At 35.5% G+C, this 18,556-nt stretch overlaps 1 protein-coding gene across 11 annotated transcripts in view; it reads right to left on the minus strand.

Annotated features, from left to right (window-relative positions):
• The window catches only part of mub (mushroom-body expressed), a 160,999-nt gene that overhangs the window by 5,045 nt on the left and 137,398 nt on the right, over positions 1-18,556 (minus strand). For 2 of the 11 annotated variants that reach the window (XM_053748000.2, XM_053747998.2), the window contains 11 exons: positions 14,995-15,212; positions 12,583-12,639; positions 12,262-12,378; positions 11,546-11,698; positions 10,824-10,940; positions 10,099-10,218; positions 9,281-9,382; positions 6,798-6,891; positions 4,822-4,946; positions 4,271-4,425; positions 41-3,193 (listed from right to left, as the gene is read on the minus strand). In XM_053748000.2, coding sequence (XP_053603975.1) covers positions 2,905-3,193; positions 4,271-4,425; positions 4,822-4,946; positions 6,798-6,891; positions 9,281-9,382; positions 10,099-10,218; positions 10,824-10,940; positions 11,546-11,698; positions 12,262-12,378; positions 12,583-12,639; positions 14,995-15,075 — 1,410 coding nt within the window. In that variant the 5' untranslated portion in view covers positions 15,076-15,212 and the 3' untranslated portion in view covers positions 41-2,904. Of the gene's footprint in view, positions 1-40; positions 3,194-4,270; positions 4,426-4,821; positions 4,947-6,797; positions 6,892-9,280; positions 9,383-10,098; positions 10,219-10,823; positions 10,941-11,545; positions 11,699-12,261; positions 12,379-12,582; positions 12,640-14,994; positions 15,213-15,312; positions 15,451-15,583; positions 15,742-18,556 lie in introns of those variants that run through there. The other 9 variants (XM_053747999.2, XM_053748001.2, XM_053748005.2 and 6 more) reach the window with 9 other exon arrangements.

Genomic DNA, 18,556 nt, shown 5'->3' on the forward strand with positions numbered 1-18,556 from the left:
ATGTTAGAAATTAGCATGGCAGGTAATGAAAGACGAAACATATAATCGTATGTTTATTGTGTACTTTAAAACAATACATTTTTACTTAATGATTCTAGCGAGTTATATAATTCCTGAAACGATACCAAACGTCTATTTACCTTAAAATTAACATGATTTTTATATAAATTGGTATTGGCAGCGAAATAATGGTATCCCTTAAGGGACTACAAGAGTCGTTTGTATTGGACCTCAGTTTTGAAATTCGCACTAACTTATTTAATTAGGTACAGGTACAGGAATTGCTGTATACCCAACCTTATATAAGATAGGCATTTACATTTTTTCACAATTCTGATGCAGTTTCTCTACTAACATAAAAACCTCAACACTACCTACTTATACCAAGAAATATTCATAAAGTGGCAAACGTAGTAAGGAAAATTACTGAAAACAAAGTCAACAAGAGTGCGATTGGGTAGTTATACGACCAGTGCGAACGATAGAAAATTTGTGCGCGGAGGACAAAAATGTGACAAACTGTACATACTTGTACACGATATCTTGGTTCTTCAAGTCAATAATAGAAGGCGTTACTTGTGACCTATCTATTTCTATTTTTCGCAGATAAAAATACATCTTTAATGCAATTTATGTACAGTCAACAGCACATCAAGTTACCCTGCATGAACCTCTATAGCGCGAAAATAGCGGCGAGTTTACATTGAATTTGGGTAGGTTGATGTGCTGTTGACTATACCAGGTGTTTCTCCGCGTGGCGCTAATTCCTAAGATTGTCGTTTCATTAAACGAATTTGATTTTGGATAGGTACTTGAGTCCGGCTATGTTTATGTTTAATCGCACTCGTGATAACACTAATATAGAACATTACGATTTAAATATTAAAATGCTGAAAAACGATATCTATAGACGATCAAAAAACAAAATAATATTGGTTAAACCACTAATTCTATACTTATAACTATTTATAGTAAAGAAAGTTTAATTCATAATATTCCAACTTTTTATATACAGAGTTATCAGCCATCAAACAATACTTCATTAGAACGTTTACGCAACGTATTTGTTGCCGTGTAAATAGTATTACAGATTTCTTTTAAATAATAAACAATACCTAGAAAGAATTTATTATATTTTTACATAGCATTAGCATAGTAACATTCAGTTCTTTTACACGAATGCCCCAAACGGAGTGTTATTTATTAATTGTAATATAACGACAAAGCTCGTATGTATCTAGCAAAAGAGATCTGTAACACTAAGAATGCTTGTTCTATTTCTATTAGTATTAACAATTCGTCAAGTTTCAAATAAAACACCTACATCTACTGGCCTGAAGTACGGCTTGACGATTTCGATAAAAACCCTGTATTTCAATTTTAAAATGATCTAAAGGGCAATTTCAACTTATAAGTGGGACTGCAACAATATATCGATCTCTTTCACTGTTTTGAATTTTCATTTATGTTGTATAAAATATAAGAATTAGGAAAAGGAAAAATAATAAATGTGAATATAAGCCAACACTATCTGTGACAATAAACTTCGCGGTCGAGTTGCGTATCTTGGCTAGAGCCAATTGCGAAATGTAAAATATACCCATATAAGACGACGTGATACTGTCTATGTATAAAATGTAATGTTAAATAATAAAAGACAAGAATCCGTGCAACGACAGAAATCGCGCAGACACCTTCTACGCTATTTAACAATCATTGACAATAAACACATAATCGATCTGTTATTGATAGTTCCATATATTTTCGTGAGGAACTTCTACAATTTTTATGATATTTCTAAGTTAAACGTTCTTACAAGTTGAGATTGCCCTGCATCCATATTTTACCGCGAAGCACTCTGTATTCTACAGCTTTCAAGCGTCTACGTATTTTCTACTATTGTCACGATCCCTAGTTACCATTAGTCGTATTAACTTGAAAATTATGTCGCTTCATTAAGGGCTTTCAATTTTATCAGTCAATCATAGTGTTTAATTTATATTTACCGATGATGATGAAATGATTTATATACGTATGATAAAATCAATTGCATTTTTAAATCGTACGATAATCGTAAAATCAAAACTAAGCTGAACTAATAAATATCACAAATATGATGCCAGTACTAGAGATGAAATTTTTCACTCTATGTTTCACCATTAAACTAACATCCTAATTTTTTGCATAATTTCTCACTTTTATGATTTAGCATTCGACACACAATTCTCCAGTTGACCAATTACTTTATGTACCATCGTCGTTGGTTGATTTAAAATACATTTTTTTAATTTCGTAAATGTTTTAGTAGTCAATGTATCTAAGATTTAGGATTCATTTGATCTTGCTTGATGATACGAGTCTCATTTGACATTTTTTCCACATTTTTGCAGTCATAGAATCACGGTATTTCACTGAATAAATGAAGCCGTCACGCAATAAAAAATTCACACGCTTGTTTACTTAAATTCCGTGTACACTTATTTAAAATATTCATACCAATCGGTACATGATTTCTAAAGCAACAACAAAGAAAACGTAATGTGCTCTACAGTGATTTATTTTTCAAGATAGTCACAATAAATATTATATCACTTATTAAGAAAATTAAATCTTAAAACCTATACAGATACGAATTCGTATCTTCGAAAACGACGACCAAAATTATATCAACTCGTCGGTCGTTCTAGATCTTTGGATGCATTCAGTCAGAACGGTCGACCCGCCAACGAGTTCACTGCGCTCGCACATTCTTAGAGAAAATAGATGCAGCGACAAGTTTCACAAGTGCTCACTGTGACCGTAGTTCGTTCGGTAAAAAACAAATGACTAAGAAAGCTGAAAGCCGTGTAATTGGTCAAGAGAATCAACTAGCATCATCTATTCCCTCTAAATCTACGTTCGCGTCTAGTAGGGATTGTACTTCCTCTCTTTGGAGGATTTGGTGGGCGTGTCGTCGTCCTGGCGGCGGGCATATTTGTGATTGCGGTGGACGCCGGTGGTCTGCACGGGCGTGGAGGAGTTGGCGCTGAGGAGGTCGGTGAGGCCGCCGAGCGCCGACAGTGAGCTGAGCGCGCCGAGCGCGGACGTCTTGCTGAGCAGCTGCGCCAGCGGGATGGCGGACGCCAGTGGGCTGCTGCCCGACCCGCTCGCGCCGCCTGAACTACCCTCCAAGTTCGCCTTCTGCAGCTCCACACTGCGGGGGCGGGATAGGACTCTTAGGGCCAGACAACGCGGGCCGCTTCGAAACGATTCCAATTTTACGACCAGAGAACGACTCGTACTTTTCGCTTTGAGCCGTAGGTTTCGTATTGAGGATTTGTAATTTTTTTTTATGTCACTGTATATACCTTCTTATGCAGCTGTTTTAGATTATATTACATGAATAGTAAATATCACGAAACCAGATTAAAGCTCACGATTATTAGAATATTACGGCTGTAATTTAATTTTTGTGTTGTACAAGGTTAGTGTACGGAAAACAGGAAGGTATTATTTTATTCTCATTAAATGTTGAATCAGCTGTCAATTTTACTCTGGTCTATGTGTAAATTTATAAAAAATCACACGACTTCGAAACGACCCAATAGGTGAAGATATACGAGGAAGTTCACAGGATAACAAATAAATGTATTCTATGGACTAGGCGTTACATATGGATCAAGAATGGGCAAAATAATTCTCCTCTGGAAAGGGGGAGATTTTTAGGGAGGAATTTATGGATCTATTCAAGTAATTCTAGGTAAGGCTTGGATTGGTTTTCAAGCAGTGGCAATCTGATTTGGATTAGAATGAGATGATTCATAGGTTATATTTGGGCAGGTGTGAAACCCATCATAGGCATCTGTGCGCCTATTGGTGGAATTCTTACCAACTATAACACCACCTGTCATGATTTAGTTTCCTGTGTGATAATTATGACCGTTTATACACTTGACAACAATGACGCGCAACATTTGCTTCACATACAATTACTATCAGAAACATTTTTTTTAATCTTTTAAAATGCTGCCGTAACACGAGAGACGGAATAAAAATGTATCTGATATACTATTATAATTATTTAACTAAGCAAACTGCATACAATACTGCAATATACATACTCGTAATCGACTATTATTCCGATTTCAAACATGTATTAGTTCTCGATAAAAAAGCAAAGTGTACGGATGTTTCCGGTTTGTATGATGCAAATTGCAAAAAATGTATTGAGCGAGAATAAATTGTGCGTCAATAGTTGGTCAGTGTCACGTGTAAAGTAAAGGTGACTGACCTCATGTTGATGAGGTACTGCGCAAGCGCAACAGAGTCGGGGTTCCCGGAGATGGTGATGGTGCGGTCGGTGCTGCCGCCCTCGCGCTCCTCGCAGTTCGATATCCGGATCATGGCGCCAGAGATCTGGCGGATTTCTGCTATCTTGGTGCCGCCCTATGACGATTAATAATTTAAATGTTAGTGTTCCTTTGTGTTTTTTTAACTTCAAAACGGAGCATTGTATTGAGATGATTTTTGGTGTGTACTTAAAATTAAGTTGGAAGACAGACCTGAAGTGACATTTTCTGAACTGTAGGGAAGGGTAGGTACGTAACTGTGAATCACAACCAGATCACTGATGTTCCACCGTGTTCACTCACTATCACAATGGATAGAACAGTAACAGTCCGGCGCTTAGGCATCGGTCTGTACACCGCGACTTTAAATGTAGCAGCATTACGTATGTCGTTTTCACAAATTAATTTTTCTCATTGACTTCACACACGTGTGCTCACCTGGCGAAGTCGCGGGCGAAATTAAGTTCCAGTAAAATACAGTGTCAGACAATACCTTGCCGATGATGCAGCCGATGAGCTCGTTGGGCACGGTCATCTCGTGCGACTGCTGGTTGCTGGCGGGCTGGCTGCGGCCGCCCGACGACGAGCGCAGCTGAGAGCCCGCCAGCGCGGCCAGGGCTGATACATAGTATGGAGTTATAGCCTCGCTAGCTTGATATCCTTACATATTATACAACAAAGTCCTCTGCTGTGTCTGTCTGTACGTGATAAAGTCAAAAAGAGTACACGGATTTTCATACGGTTTTCACCAATATATAGTGGGATTCCTGAGGAAGGTTCAGGTTTATTTAAGCATTTTGTTTTTATCCGAGCGAAACCAGGACGGGCCGTTAATATTATACAATTATAATATTATAACAGCGCGGGCAAATATTTGTACCAATGATCACATATATTTGTTTGCGGTTCTGAGTGTGTTGTGTATTTGCGTCCAAGGGACCCGCGATACAAGGTTAGTGCTTAGCTTTGAGTGTTGTCCATTGAAAACATGTACACTCTCTCTCTCTCTCATCTGAGCTTTTTCCTGGTTTCTTCAGCGTCAAAGCCAAGGCTCCGCTTTATATGTAACTGTGATATATAAATAATATAAACATATTGAAAATACAACAGGAAAAACGTCCTAACATTTTCCCTAATCCTAATCTATGGAGGTACGAATCGTATCAAGTGTTAGGACACTTGATACGATACGGTACCTACATAGATTTGTCATATGGAGACTCTTCTACTACCTTTCCTCTCTCTTGGTTATCCTAGGTAGGACTAACCTAGGTTAATCCTATTTAAGATGGTTATCCTAAAAGAGAGCAAATAAATCATCAGGCGAATAAAAGAAAAATTGGGCGTTGTGTCCTATCAAGGAGTGAAGCAATTAGATATGGAGAGAGAGGAATGAAGACTCGCTTTTGTCGGTGGAGTTACTTCCATTTTCCATGTTCTCTTGTATGTGATGATATGCAAGTATATTTTTCACTTCTCATATTCGTTAAAGTTTCAAGTTATGATTAATATGCCGCCTTAAATTGTAAATATTATAGAGCAATAAAATATTTTTTTCTAAAAATATAAAAGTATTTTTTTTCTAAATTATATATGGCCAGTAACTTAATTGGCCAAGACAAATGGACAATAATCAGGCGATAATATACGAATAATATCGATTGTACCTTGTCTGCCCACGAAGCCACGTCATAATATGATGTTAGTGCAATGCTAAAAGCTAAGCAATGTTATTTTCTATAACTTATTTAAATAGACATACAGACAAACAGGAGCAATACGTTACCTTGGTTATAAATTACTTCGAATATTAAAACATTATAATTTATTTTAGGTATGTTTCTATTAGAAATATAAAAAACAAATTACAGCAATAAAACTTTTACCATGCGTTATTGCTATAAAAGTTAATAAATAATTCCAGATCTAACTACGTGTTTGTCTGTACTAATAACAGTTGCTATGAGACTGAATTTAGTGGGTACTGGTACGGTCTAATTAAACTGTTGAAGTCCTTCATATTTGACAAAAACAAATAGTTGTTTTCAAAATAGCATTTTTATACCATGTACCATATTTCAAACCCAGTAATTCCACTCCATTTCTCGCCATTCGTACCGGACCACAACTACACAAGCATAGCTGCTTAGCGGCAGAAATAGGTGAAAAATGTGCAGTCGACCATCAATGTGCTTTTTGTATTATAAGAAACATTATGTAAAACTAAATAAAATTTACTTAAAAAATACTATTTCATATAATGGAACAAAAAAATAATGCAATTAATCTGAGCTTCAATTTGGAGTTAAAGAACAATCGTATCTCAACGGATTTTTTATAGTAGAAGTTTACAAGTGAAAAAGAAATTACAAAATTGAGACGCGATTTTATCTTAACGTCAAATCTACACGATCAACTCTAGGTGGAAAGCACGTGTTTAGTCGACTCGGCCTTAATATTAAAAAATACCTGCGGGGTTTAATCCACCTGAGTTAGCTGGTCCCAGCCCTCCGAGCCCTAATGCCGCCAGACCCGCCAACGGAGACTTCGCCAGGCCTCCCATCTAAAATAGACAGGGGATTTAGCGTTCTTATACAAGTTCGTATTCGTATCTTCATTTTCAACACACATAATTTTTCACCATGCTATGTAGTAAACACTTGAATTTTTATTAGCAATATCGCCAGGCCTCCTGTTCATGGAGAATTTTAAACGTACGGTGTGTTTCGCCGTGTGTAGACGCGGATTTCCAGGAATACATTTTTGTACAATACTGTCACTACAACACGGCGAGTTGACCGTAAACTTTCACGGCTCGTGGACAAGAAGCCCTATGTGATACGCTAGCAACTTCGTGTAATATTACTAGCGTTCCAATACGCTTAGAATTTTTTTTTAATCGCTCGTAATATTTCAAATAAACGAGTAAATTTAGCCCCAGCTGCTTGTTTTCGTCTTCTCTGACATGGCCGGGATGGGATCGCTGGATAGGGTAACCTGGGTAGAAACTAGATTTAGAAAGTAATCATTAGTAAACCATAGAAAATTCGCAACTTTCCACAGTACGGTTAATTTAAACACAAATAAATTCACTGATAAATTAAACATACTATGGATTTACACTGAATTTTGGCTGCGAATTTTCTCAGAACATTTTCGGAAATAAAATTTCAGTCCACATTGTGAGTTCTTGAATGGTGCTGCCCAATCAACGCACCGACTAACAAGGATAGGCAAAATATCACTGAACTCTAAATAACTTGAGTCACGTTAAGCCATGCGCTTCCATGGTTAAACTTTATTAATCGAGATATAAACAAAAGAAAAACACAATATATCGGAATAGACAAGGCAAAGGCAAAATAAGGAGAGGTGCATTTGTGGGTTTTAAACTTTTTGGCATCGATGTTTTGTGCGACAACGTTTGAAGTACGATTGACGAGCCTTGTATCTCGGCAATGCCAGAAAACAAACAGATAAAGCTTAAAATGTGTTCCTCTATTACACATATTCCCTCTATAATATACATTGTGATGTGCTAAATTTTAATTCTAATGCTATGGATCAAAACATACGGATATAATTCATACAGGGATCCATCTATACTATTGAAAGGGGTTGCGTGCAAATAAATAATAATAGTAACAGTTTCAAGCGTAGGGAATTACAGCACAAAATGAAATGTAATCAATCATTCCTACATTCCGCATCACCCATGGTCTACTAATACAGGTATTTTACTAAATATTTACAATACAATGTTAATTTATGTCTGCTACTGGGGTATTTGACATAACATTCAAACCACTTTATATAGGAATCTGGGGCAGCACCAATCACATGTTACACACTCAATGTTCCACACAACCTCATAGAGTGACTGTTTATTGAATATTTACTTGACTTTTGCGAAAACATCCATTGATTCGAATATAGGTGAGAATTTAACAATATAAATTTTGGGAAAAATTATTCTGTCAATATATACATTGTAACTTCGACGATTTATTATATAATTGAAAAAATAATATTAAAAAATTTTTTTGGAAAAGTATGCGAAGAGCAAAATTGGAAGTTTATTAATTATAAGTGAGAAGTAAATAATTTGGATTGGATATCAACATTTTCGTCAGTATCAAGAATGGACACTACAATTGTACGGCAAACGGCATATGTTTTAAATGGAAATTAGCTATAAACTGTGGGCGGGCACGCCAGTTGAAGTGAAACGCCAGTGACATTTATGGAACCTGCCTATACGGAACTGTCCTAGTCGTCTATTACCGACCGTTACGGTTATTGACTATGGTGCAATTTGCGCCATTCGAAGAAACATGTCATTGTTTATCTTTAATAATATTGATTACTTAAATAGTGAGTTTATTATTTAACAGGTCAATGTTTTGGTTGAAATTCATAATTTCTAGGGACTAACATCAAGTAAAAAAATCAATTGATAGTAACGTTAAAATAGATTAAGCATTAGATTTATATATTGAAACAAACTGTTTTAAAGAACGTTTGCAAGACCATATTATACTACGAGGGCACAACCTAAGTATATGTGTAAAGAAAATACTTGAGACGTATTTATGGATCGATCGCAAGAGGCGGCAGTGTACGACATTCCAGTAGAGGGTCGGAAATATATAATTTCTAATTTAGATTATAGTAAGTATAAGAATTAGAATACCAGAGAATCATTCTAACATTTATTGCGGGCACGTTCAAACCACATACTTCAAAACTTTCTTCAACTAAGAATATTACGGACAAGTTAAAAAGAAAACTTTTCTTAGTAAATACATTTATATTAGAAAAAATCTGATAACGATATAAAATTAGAAGCATATTTCGTTCTTTGTGAGAAAATGACAGTTTGAACGTGTGAAAACAGATCGGGGACTGTAACAGACTCTATGAGGTGTGCCCGCAGAGGTGCGTGGACTCACAAGGTGGTGGTCGTGTAGCGGCGGCGGCAGCAGGTGATGCGGCGGCAGCGCGCCCACCAGCGGCGGCTTCATCTCCAGCAGCGGGAACACCGGCGGCAGCGTCTGCCGCAGCGCATCCGATATAGCCCGGCCCGTTGCTCCGTTGCCGTTCTGTTGTGCTTCGTTATTTTGACGTTTTCAAATTAACGTACATCGACGTATTTCAGGCAATGTTTACGTTATTCTGCGCTGATGATCGACGAAGGACGACGGAGCGCAACGTAGCAATGGGACCGGACCTTTAGTCTGCGACAGCGGCCGGCGGTAGCCGCACGGACTGATAATGCTAACTGGCCCGGCGACGTCAATTTTGACAAGGAATAATATTATTCAAAATTTCCTTTATGATAAATGTAGTTTGGGAAAACAGACCAAAGTTCAAAATGGACCAAGCGAGAAAATAGACCGATCGTTCCGGCGGGAATTTGTGTATTGTGATCACCGGGCCAGATGTCCTTATCGGTGTATAGTCCAAGTTCACGCGTTTTACCTTTCTTTTTTATTCGTTCTTATTTTCCATTCCACGCAAGAAATAAGCGGCGTTGTTAATTAGCCCTGATCGCTGATGTTGAACAAATTACTTATTGAAAGTAGGTTTTTCCATAACTATAGATAAATAAATTAACAATTTCATTTTTAGTCCAGGGCTTTACAAAATTAACATAAATATCGAAACACATTACAATGTACGTGAAATAAACATAACCCTAAATATAAAAATAGACAAGACGCAATATGAGAGAGGTTGAGCCGCCCACGTGACACAGTGCAGTACTCACATCCTGCGCGGGCACGGCGTAGTTCCCCTGGATGGTGTAGGCCTGGCCGCCCGCCAGGATCACGGGGCCCGCCACCGTCGGCTTCGGCCGGTACGGGATTGTGGCGCCTTTCGGGGGGCTCTGACAAACATTTATTATTATTATTTGCTTTTGCCCGCGGCTTCTCCCGCATGAGTTTTTCATGACATGATTTTCATACAAGCTTTCACCCCCCCCATTATAGTCATTTGGGGGTTGATTCTTTTAAAAAAAAGGTTCTGTTTGAATCTTTAACTTATAGAAAAGATTTTGCGTGAAAGAGTAACAAACATACACACATACAACCTCATATTAGTAGGATGTATCACAAGTAATATTTGTTCAAGGAGCAGAAAGAATCAAAAATTGGCATCCTCACAAACTTTCGCATTTATATAATATACTAGCGTCCCATCCCGACATCGCTCGGATAAAAATATGACAAATTTTACATCTAAACCTTCCTCAGGAATCACACTATCTACTGGTGAAAATCGCATGAAAATCCGTGCAGTCGTTTTTGAGTTTATCGCGAACAGACGCGACTTTGTTTTATATTATCTGAAGTAGGATTACACCTTGTCTAAAATTATTCGCTTTACTATCTTTGTTTATAATCTACTATACTGACTCTACTATTTTATGAGATTATCACTACGGCAATAGCCCAAAGTATAGTCTATTTAAAAATGACATAACATACTAACAGTTCTCACCTCTAACATGACACAGCAGATGTGGTAAATGCACTGCGTGATGGCGTCGCAAGTGCCGCTAATCGTCACCGCGCGCTCCGTCGAGTTTGGCAACATTTCACTCGCGACCTTTCAACAGACAATACGTTTTATTAGCTCAGCTGCCAATTTAGTAATCTAACTTGATGTTATTTGTATAGTAAAATTGGACAGAAAATTCATATATAGCAGGAGTATGGCAAAGTAATATTAAGTACTAGCTACGCCCCGGGGCTTTGCTCCCTGGGAAATTTCTTAGAAGTAATTAGTAGCGTTATTCGTTAGTTATGTCTTGTGACATTTGCATAGTACAGAGTAGACGAACAGCCGAATAACTGCAGTGCGGAACATAGCCTTGCTTATATTGACAATTCAAGGTACATGTGGGTTACTACATTTTCTTTTCTTCGTGAGTTGTATCCCGTCGGTTCAGTAACTAATAATGTCATTAAAAAGTTTTTTCAAACCCAATGTTAACGTCCATATTGATCCACATCCTCTCGTGAATACGACATAAGGTACAACAGAGTACAACACATAGTAACATAACAACAGCATACCCAAACAGGGTTGACGACAGGCAGGCCACCGGTCGTAAAACCAAAGCCGAAAATTTTAAGGCGTTATTTTTAAATGGACCTTAGGTTTTTAGGTGTGAAATATAGGAAGTCTGTCAGATGAGAGAGATAGTGTACCTGTATGTTAGCGCCGGTGACGTCACGGATCTCCTTGATCTTGGAGCCGCCCTTGCCGATGAGTGAGCCGCACTGCGAGGCGGGCACGATGAGCCGCAGCGTGATGGGCGCGCGCGACCCGCCGCCGCCGCCCTCGTTGAACTGCGAGCACCACTGGAATCATTTACGGTACGCGATTATCGCTAACTATAAACTAAAACATTGATTGAAATACATACACATATACAATTACAGATATGTAAGTAGCTATATTTAATAAAAACACTACCGAGAACGACTTTGCTACGCAAAAATAACGATTAGCGATTGAATGGTTAAATGCTTACATCTTCACCCCAAAAAATCTTGATTTATTATTCTCAAAAAATGCTACTTGTTTTGTATCTCAGATTCGGCCGAAACTTAACTCATCGAAAATTTCCAAACACGTGAATATGTACTATCTAACTTTTTACTTAGCAATAATAATCAAGGATTTGAGTCACTTAAATTTAGGCAAAGTAAGAATAGCATTATTTTCACAAGCTGTCAAGAATTTGTTTACTGAACAAAGACTACACTCTACTAGTTGAGTTTTTTGTTTTTGTAACACTAATGTATTTTCTATGTACATGTATGAAGGACCAGCAGATTTAAAAACCAAATTCAACAAAAGAAGATTTTTAAAGTTCATTTCAGTATATTTTTGACAATGTCGTAAGTAAAATGTTACAAACCTCTTCGAATTTCTTGCATATGAGTGTGAATGCTTTGAATATAGCACTTGTGTTCCCAGTGACTGTGACAATTCTTTCTGGGCATGATCCATCAGATATGTTGATTTTTGCTCCGGACTGGAAACAATATTTATATTTGAAAAATTCTACACTACACATAATTAAGTAATTGCACTTAATGATTATTATTAAGTAAATAGTAGCACAGAAGTGATGCTAGAGTGTTACAAAACCTAATACAATTTAGATAAGATAAATAAAAAATTGAATTAAAATTAATTAGTTAAACATTAAAAAGAATTAGAATTAATAATTACTCACCTCTTCTCTAAATCTTTTGACAATTTCTCCTTTTTTACCAATAATACTGCCAACTTCCTGAAATCAAATCAAGAAAGCTCCAGTCAGACATACTCTTATATTTCTATTACTAATTAAAGTACGGTCCTAAAATAAACTTAGTGGCGGGATAACATTGGCAAGTATTGTGCAATGAATGCAAGTGTAATTAATTGAGTGCACTGAGATTTATAGCACAAAAGATTTCCTGTCTGGTAGCCAATAATAGTCACATAGCAGTTCTTTGCTTCAAAGATACATTAGTGTATATCAAGACAGTTTTAGAGTGGCTGTAACACATTGGTTCATTCCTGGCACTGGGCTGGTTGACTTCTACACAATGCGGACAATGCAATGTGTGAGCATAGCTTTCTGCTTACTAAGATAAGTGCCAATGATGATGAAACTAGCAAAGTTCAAAGAACTGTTTATGCAACACTTTTTTCAGTTGAGGTACATATACAAACTGAATCATCTTTTTCAGTAATTTGATATATAACTCAAAAATTAAATATTAATTCATGCAATAATAACACTTAATTTACATTTTACAGCTGGTAAATTGAGTGAACATGCTAACAGTTGCTGAATAAAAATGCTCATAATAATTAAATTTAACACAATCATAAATACTGATAACATATCTACTCAATAAATACTTATTATTATAAAAATAAAAGGCAAATTTTACACAAAGAAAACAAAAGTACAATAAGTTTGAAACAAGAAGGATTAGATTACACATGTATTATTTCAATAAGAAAACAAACAAATCGACAAGTTTGATGAACAGGCAAGCACCCAATAACTGGCAAGGTGCCAGATATACTTTGCATTGGATTACAGCCAATTAAAAGTGTCTATAGGTAAGAGTATACATGTGGTGAGTTCACATCAATACATCTAGCTTGTCACCGAGATCTAGCATCTATCATGATGAACTAAATTAATTTGGCGTAGCATTGTGCAATGCAACCCAAATTGTACTTAAGGTGTAAACATGCATTAACACAGTTATGTAATGTTAGTGCTGTATTGTATATCTGTTATCACTATGCATGGTACTGTTTACAATTACAATGACATTATTGTTTGGAACAGGTAGACAAAGTGTAATAAACATTTCAATATTTTATTTTTATTTTGAATATTCAATATTGTTATCACAAAATTAATTTCATTTTCATTTCATTGAATCACCTACACTCACAATATTTCAATTCATCAATTAATCTAACTAGCATTTGGTACAATGTCTAACATTATTTGAACCTTTCACAGTGTTTTGAAATGAGGAAATTTTAATTCCACTGGCAATTTTGTTACAGCAAAATGTATTGAAAGCTAGTGCAACAATAATTACTTTACTTTCACTAAGTAAATTGATAGGAGAAAGGAAAACAAACCTAAATTGATTTGAATAAATCTCAATCACAATGTTTTTATAAATCTGAACCAGTTACAATTATTGTAAAATAAAATAGGTTGTATCCAAGTTTATTCTCATAACATTGTATCTAATTTAGGACCCAGAAAGAGAAATTTCCAATAAATTAAAAATAAATAATGATATAGGTCATTTCTGTGAAGATAATAATTAAAGCCTAGTCAAAGCAGGCCTACATAGTTAACAAAGAGGATCTCGCATTAGCACCCATACAAGTGTGTGTTTCTTAACAAGATTGAAATACCAAAGTCATATTAGATTACCATATGGTTGTGCAAACAACCCTTTTTTATAGTACCAAATAGTAGTAACAACATAAATCTTTTTAGTAGGCATTTGAGCATTTCTCTAAAAAGTTTAATAAAGCAATGCAAGTGCATAAATACCAACAAATACTGGGTTTTATGTATATTTTAGTTTGTTTTGAGCAGTTTTGACAACAACTGAATTTACCCTCTTGACCCAGACCCAATCAAAAAGACAAAATGCATAAATTGTTAGCCAGTAGCCAGCTACAGTTAGGTAGGTGAAGGGTTAATTTATGTATTCTTAATAGTTAGGTCAGTTAATAATATAGGTAATATAATTTTTTTGTGTAGTATGTCCACAGTTTCTATAATTTTTTTAAAAATGAAAATGACCAGGGGCAATGTTTTAAGAATCACTGGGTTCTTTAACTTCAATGTGTCATTAGTCATAATGAAGCAAGAACTTAAATATATTAATTTACTATTTATAATGACATCCATAAAATTGAAAAACTATGAACTGAAAAAGCTAATATAAGTTAAAAATTCTACAGTCTAACTTAGTGCACACACAAAGTAGTATTCAGACTAAATTCTAGAATATAAATTTTAGAAGAAGGTAAAGTGTACACTTTCACAAGTTTAACTTAAAATAATTGAAGTGTCAATGCCAATTGAAAGATAAGTGTTCTCTCTTACCTTCCCCTGCATGATCAGTCTGATTGTGAGGGTAACTTTGGAGTCTTCCTCGTGGAGGTTGGGGGCTTTCTCCAGTTCCATGCTGGAGGAGGAGTCCGATGTGTCTCGCGGAATTTTGACTGCGTATGGGGCTACGTGTGGTTGGACACAGGGGACACTCCACTCAATCTAATGGCTGGGACTCTGGGGCTCTTGGCACGCACTGCAGGCAGGGTAAGCTGGAAAACAGGCGCACATCTCAAAAGGAACGTCAGGTGTCGAGCGTTCTAAAGGTATTGGATATGGGCACTTTTCCTTTATTTAAGCGAAGCTGATTACCGATTTATTTACAGTAGTCGGTGGCAAGCGTAACGGAATGAGGGCGGCAAATGAGGATCTAGAGACGCTATTATAAACTAACTGGTCCTAGGGACGACCGGTCTGCGGCGGTAACACGAGTCGCCGGCACGGCCGCGACCGTTACTTGAACTCGGATACCTGTTCGCTCGCGACATAACCTCAGCGTCGCGCCTCATGGCTAGTCGACCGGGTTATCGATCCCGCAATTCCCAAACAATCCAACTAAACCCAACCACGGCAGTTTCCTTACCTCGTTAAGTTTCCAATGTGCAACAATAACATAACAAATCTTATCACTAATAATATCACCAAGATGTGTATATAAAATCACACTATCACAATTTTCTTTGTCGCTTATTTATAATAATAAAATTAAATAAAATCCGACGATGACACCGCGTCGGTATGAAGCTTGCAAATGTCAAAACGTCATAGATTATAAACATGGGTGAGTTGATTACAGCGCCTCTAGTGACATGTTTACGAAGATTTTGACATTTTGCTAGAACCATAGAGTAACGGGAATGGAAGTCGGTAAAGCAGCACTGCAAAATGAAAGTTCAATTATGGCGGGAACCTTTAAAAATAGGCAATTACTTATAAGTTTCGAAAGTTAATAATAAGAGTTGTAAGTGATTAGGACACTTTTATCGATCCTGCATTTGGAAAGGTATAGTTACGTAATAAAATGCGTAATTTTATTTCGCACGATTTGAATAATTTAATCATGTATAATTATTTGATGATTGATGATGATTTATTAATGATAAAATAAGGAAACTAAAAAATAAAGTGGTATGTTATAATTTAAGTATGTATTTATTTACGTAGGTAATCGTACGATCCTTGAACGTATAAACTGAAACTTAATTCATTATTTTTATATTCTTACATTTGTATGGATGGATGGATAGAAATGGATTTATTACAATCTGTTAATTATAAAGTATATATATACATATATATATATATATATATATATATATATATATATAAATATAAAGTATATATATATATATATACTTTATATTTCAGAGTCACACAATAAATATTTATTACAATTATTATTTAACCCGAATTCTAGCAGGAAGAGTCTGTCGTTAGGTAGTATAGCATAGACTAGTAGTAGAGATAAGTTAACACAAGTATAAGTTTCATATAAATCGTTGTCCATAATCATCTACTAAGTACCTTATTAAATCTGGTATAATAGTAAATAATATGTTTGTGTAAAATGCAATCTATGTAAGTACAAAAAGATCGTATATGCGACGAACGGAACTGCGAACAAGTCTTGCATTTTGTTTTTTACAAAAAGTGATCGGTCCCTTCTCTATACACGGCTTTATTAAACTTCGGAAGTGCTTTGTCCCATGCAAATTCATCCATCGATTTTATTGCTTTCCGTTTGAACTCTTGCAGATAAAACGCCCAGTTCAGAGGCTTTGCATTATTTATGAGTTTGTTAAACTTTTAATTACAGTATTCAATAAAATACTTAATATAAATAATTACAGTCGCAATCGCAATATAAGTAATACTTATTATTTTTGATCTACATACGTACCTACATCTATAGATAAGATATACCTAGGTAGAGGTACGTGTATAAATACATTTCATAGTACCAAATTTATATTGATAAACAAATTTATTCGCTTGTTGCATTTATTGGCACTTAACTTATTGACCGTTGAGCCTGGTTGTACTTGATGGAATTTGTACTTACGAGTATTATATACATACCCAGTTACGTATATGTTACCGGTTATATTATTTGCAAGTATAAATAGTTTCGTGGGGTATAACTATTATGTGTACCTATAAATAAATGTCTGTTGATCTTGCCTATTACAAATTAAGTTTCAGTTCCATTTTGTTTGAAAACAACGACTTTTTCTTTTTCCAGTCGTTTTAGATGGAAAGATAATAAAATGCCCAAAAGGAGTAAAATTTAAAAGCTTTTAATTGGAAGTCGCCCGGAGCAGTAGAAATGGTGTTTACTTCTCAACGGAGCTGTTTCGAGTGCAGATGTCCAGTATTTTACTTTTAAGTTTTATTGCCTTCATTTATTTACTACGGAATGTCTTGGAAAATCTTGTGTGAAAGTAGGTAGGTACTAATGGTACTTACAGACAGGTTAGATCCTGTTAAGTAAGTGGTCAGTTATTTTAAGTATTTTTTAATCAAATGAATAAAACAACGTTTATCATCTATCGAGTTCTCCAATATGCTTTTTCATAAAAAAATATTTAGTCAAGTAGTTAATTATTATAACAATTTTTTTCACATAACACGTCTTCAATATTAATGTATTTATGTAATATTTTACTAAATAAAGTTAAAAATTTTTTTTACTAAATATAAGAAGCAAAGTGGAAATAAAAGTGTGTCGAGTCATGTGTCGCGATCATTACGCTCGTATAAAACATAATGGATCACAACAGCAAGCGTATAATCCTATGACGGACACCGGGAATTGTTCACAAAGGACAGCAAAGAGTGAGCCTGTGTCATTCCGTATTTAACGTAATGAATTGCTTGACAAATTATTGGGCTGTGTTGAGAACGTCAAAATGTAAGTTTAAATTATGTAGGCACGATATCTTTTTTTAGTGTCGACATTACTTGAGCTGAGTAGACAGAGTAGGTCAGATTAGGATTGAAAATAGAATAGTTTGATGGAAATGCAGTTTCTTTAGTAGTTAAGTAAATGCCATAATATGTAACTCACAGATTTTCAATTATCCAAATTTGTTTCAATCTATGTATTAATATATTGAACATCTATAGCTTAGTGAGTTAAGTACGCTATTTCATGTTTTGTTAGCAGGTAACATTTTTGGTTCTTTCTAAAAACTCGTAAAAAAAATGTTATCATTTTAGGTAAGCTTATCATATACAGAGTATTTCTTTTCTTTATTATTGTTCCATGAATATTATATGTATTGGTATACACATCATAATTCATTGTCTCCGTGACGTCTGTTTTTTGCATGAAGGAATTTATTAAAATGTTAAATAATGTGACATGGGTCAACTCAACATCATTATTATTCATCACATAAACACTTAAAATTTCCTGAAATATGGTTTTCCTTATGGCGTTTCATTATTTTTTATGACAAGGGTGAGAGTAAGAACATTAACTATGTACCTATAGCCTTTTATAAGGGATTATATGATAGCACATATAGTTTATCAACTCAAAACTATTTTGTAA

This window comes from Plodia interpunctella, chromosome 7 (genome assembly GCF_027563975.2).
Source record: "Plodia interpunctella isolate USDA-ARS_2022_Savannah chromosome 7, ilPloInte3.2, whole genome shotgun sequence".
NCBI classification, from domain to species: domain Eukaryota; kingdom Metazoa; phylum Arthropoda; class Insecta; order Lepidoptera; family Pyralidae; genus Plodia; species Plodia interpunctella.